This window comes from Otolemur garnettii, unplaced genomic scaffold (assembly GCF_000181295.1).
Source record: "Otolemur garnettii isolate 467f Iridium unplaced genomic scaffold, OtoGar3 scaffold00011, whole genome shotgun sequence".
Classification (NCBI taxonomy): Eukaryota; Metazoa; Chordata; class Mammalia; order Primates; family Galagidae; genus Otolemur; species Otolemur garnettii.
The window spans coordinates 17819295-17821890 of NW_003852406.1; the positions used below are offsets into that span (position 1 = coordinate 17819295).

The 2596-nt window shown below is 59.0% G+C and overlaps 1 protein-coding gene across 1 annotated transcript in view; it reads right to left on the reverse strand.

Annotated features, from left to right (window-relative positions):
* The window catches only part of IGDCC4 (immunoglobulin superfamily DCC subclass member 4), a 43995-nt gene extending 41414 nt beyond the window's left edge, over positions 1–2581 (reverse strand). The window contains exon 1 of the mRNA XM_003784432.2: positions 2487–2581. Within this exon, the coding sequence (XP_003784480.1) occupies positions 2487–2556 (70 nt within the window). The 5' untranslated portion in view covers positions 2557–2581. The remainder of the gene's footprint in view (positions 1–2486) is intronic.
* Between the last annotated feature and the right edge of the window lie 15 nt (positions 2582–2596).

Here is a 2596-nt window from a genome sequence, read left to right on the forward strand (position 1 = left end):
ATTTTTTGGTTGCAGCCATCATTGTTGTTTGGCGGGTCCGGGCTGGGGATTCAAACCCCACCACCTTAGGTGTACGTGGCTGGCGCCTTAGCCGGTTGAGCTATAGGCGCCAAGCCTCAATACAGTTTTTTCCTTGCTTAAAAAATGTATACTTTTTTTGGCACTCTCTGTATTTGCTAATATTTCTGGAATCCAGCCGCTCTGGCCACCTCTGCTGCTACTAAGGTAGTTGCTACCATCCTCTTTTCTGGATTACAACGTCTTCCAAGGAGCTAGAGCTTCCTGCCTCCAGCCCCACCCAGTCAATTCTCCACACTGGACAGAGTGAGATGATGCAAAGCTGATCTTAAAATCTGCCAAGGGATCACTCGGATGCTGGGGCCAGAATCCTCGACTGGGCTTACAAAGCCCTTCTTGAGCTGGCTCTGCCCCACCCGCTTCATCTTCCTCCCTTGATTCTCCCTGACTCAGGATCCATCTTTCCCCTACCTTCCCCACACCCACTCCTTGTACCCTAAAATCTGGCCAGACTTAATTTAATTCAATGATCTAAACTAAATCCCTCTGAATTTGCACGTGCTGTTTTCTCTGGAAAACTTTCTTCATTATTATCCTCCTTCTACAGGGCTAACTCTCCCTCCATGTTTAGCGCAATTATTCTTGAATGAATGAATGATCTCGGTACACATGGGGCTAGCAAGTCATAACTATTGGAGTGTTCCCAGGTCCGCTGGGCTTTGCACTAAAAGAAGAGGGGATCAGAGCAAGCAGAGTAGTTGCTATAGTTATTTACACTGCAGCCAAGAGGAGCCCCAACTCGGGCCCTCCCCTGTCCAGGGAGAGGCCAGGTCTTCGAAATATGGAAGCTGAGCCCCTTGCCAGAGGCCCCAGTAGTATTTGATAATGCAAGGGTGCGGTTCCCAGCCCTGGTTCTGTTTTGCTGGGTGACCCTGAGCTTGTTTCTGGAGCTGTTGGAAGGGGGTGGGGTACAACTATACCTTAATCTCCGGAGCTCCAAGAGGACAGACGCCTCTCTGACACGTCCCCGCCCCTTTCACCTGACAACCAGGGCCCCAGCTCGCCTGGCCTAGCCGCCCAGATCCAGACCCTAGTCCGCTATCTGGGCTGGAAGGGGGCGTGTCTTTGTAGGGAAATAGGGGGTCCCAGCAGTTCCAGGCGCTATCCCACCCGCTGTTTGGTTTTCCTGGAGATGGGCCTGGGGCTGGCCAGGCGGAGGCTCCTTCCCCCGCCGCCCTCCCCGCCTCCCTCCCACGTGGCCTGGCTGAGTCTCTCTGGAAAGCCGCAGCAGCTGGAGAGAAATCCCCCTCCCCACCCCCACCTCCAAGTCCCTCCCCGACTCTCCCCGGACACATCCTCAGCTCCCCCCACCGCAGGCAAGGCGGTAGGCGAACAAAGCGGGCAGCCCATCCCCCTCCCAGCCCTACCACCTACCCTCCCTATGGGCCGCCCCCAAACCCCTGCAGGACAGAAAGCTACAGGGCTAGGGGTGGAAGAAGAAGCCCTAAACACACACACTGGGGACTTTGTCATCCCCTCCCCTGCCCTTTCTCCAGCTTGGACAACTCTGACTCTTAACCCTGTACCCACTCCACACTGAGGTGCAGGACTGGACGAGGCCTTGATGACCTCGTCCGTGCTTCCATGGTCGGCTCCTAAGGGGTGGGTCAGGAGTGACACACGTCCCATCCTGAAAACAAGTGTTGAACATGTCCACGAAAGCAACTGGTTTCCTGCTCCCTCCCCCAGTCCACTCCGGGCCACAGGTTTAGGGGAGCAACACATGCCCCCACGCCGCCGCCCCAGCGGGCCCCAGGGACCACACCCACTGGGCAAAGCTGAGTGTTGCTTTATGACCACCACCCCCAGTCAATTCGGAATCTACCCCTCTGTTCTCCCACCACGGGCAAGGACACTCCCCAAAAGCCAAGGCCAAATATTAGCTCAGCCCGGTTAACAAAATTACACACGCACCCAACACAACGGAGGTGCAGATACACATCCCCAGTCCGCTCCTCTTTCACACACACTTTCAACCTGGAGACACGCGCAGGCGAGGCAAAGCCCGCGCTGCGAAAGCCACCGACACCGCAGCCACCCTCCCCGCCAATGCCACGCCGCGACCATGGCACGCACTGCGGACACGTACGCCCACAGGAGCACACGCGACACGCGCGCGCGTACACACACACACACACATATCCACACACACACTGACTTCAGACTCTGCAAACCAAGGACACACACCCGCTGCGGACAAGTACGCGCTGTAAACGCCCCGGACCGCAGCTCGCAGACCCCCACGCGCAGGCATCCCCAGCACAAGGACGCGCAGCCCGCGCCCCACAGCACCCGCACTCTCTTGGGACCAGGGACGCACGCCAGCCCCACAGCCCAGCGCAGCCCCGGGCGCGGACGCACCGACACACCGCAGCCGCTCCCGCCACTGCCGCCGCGCCCGCCCTTACCGCGCGCCGCCAGCAGGCAGAAGGTCAGCGCGACGAGCCCGCGGCCGCGGCGAGCGTCCCCCCGCGCCATGGGGCTGGGCTCCGGCCGCCACCGCTGCCACCTCCCAGCG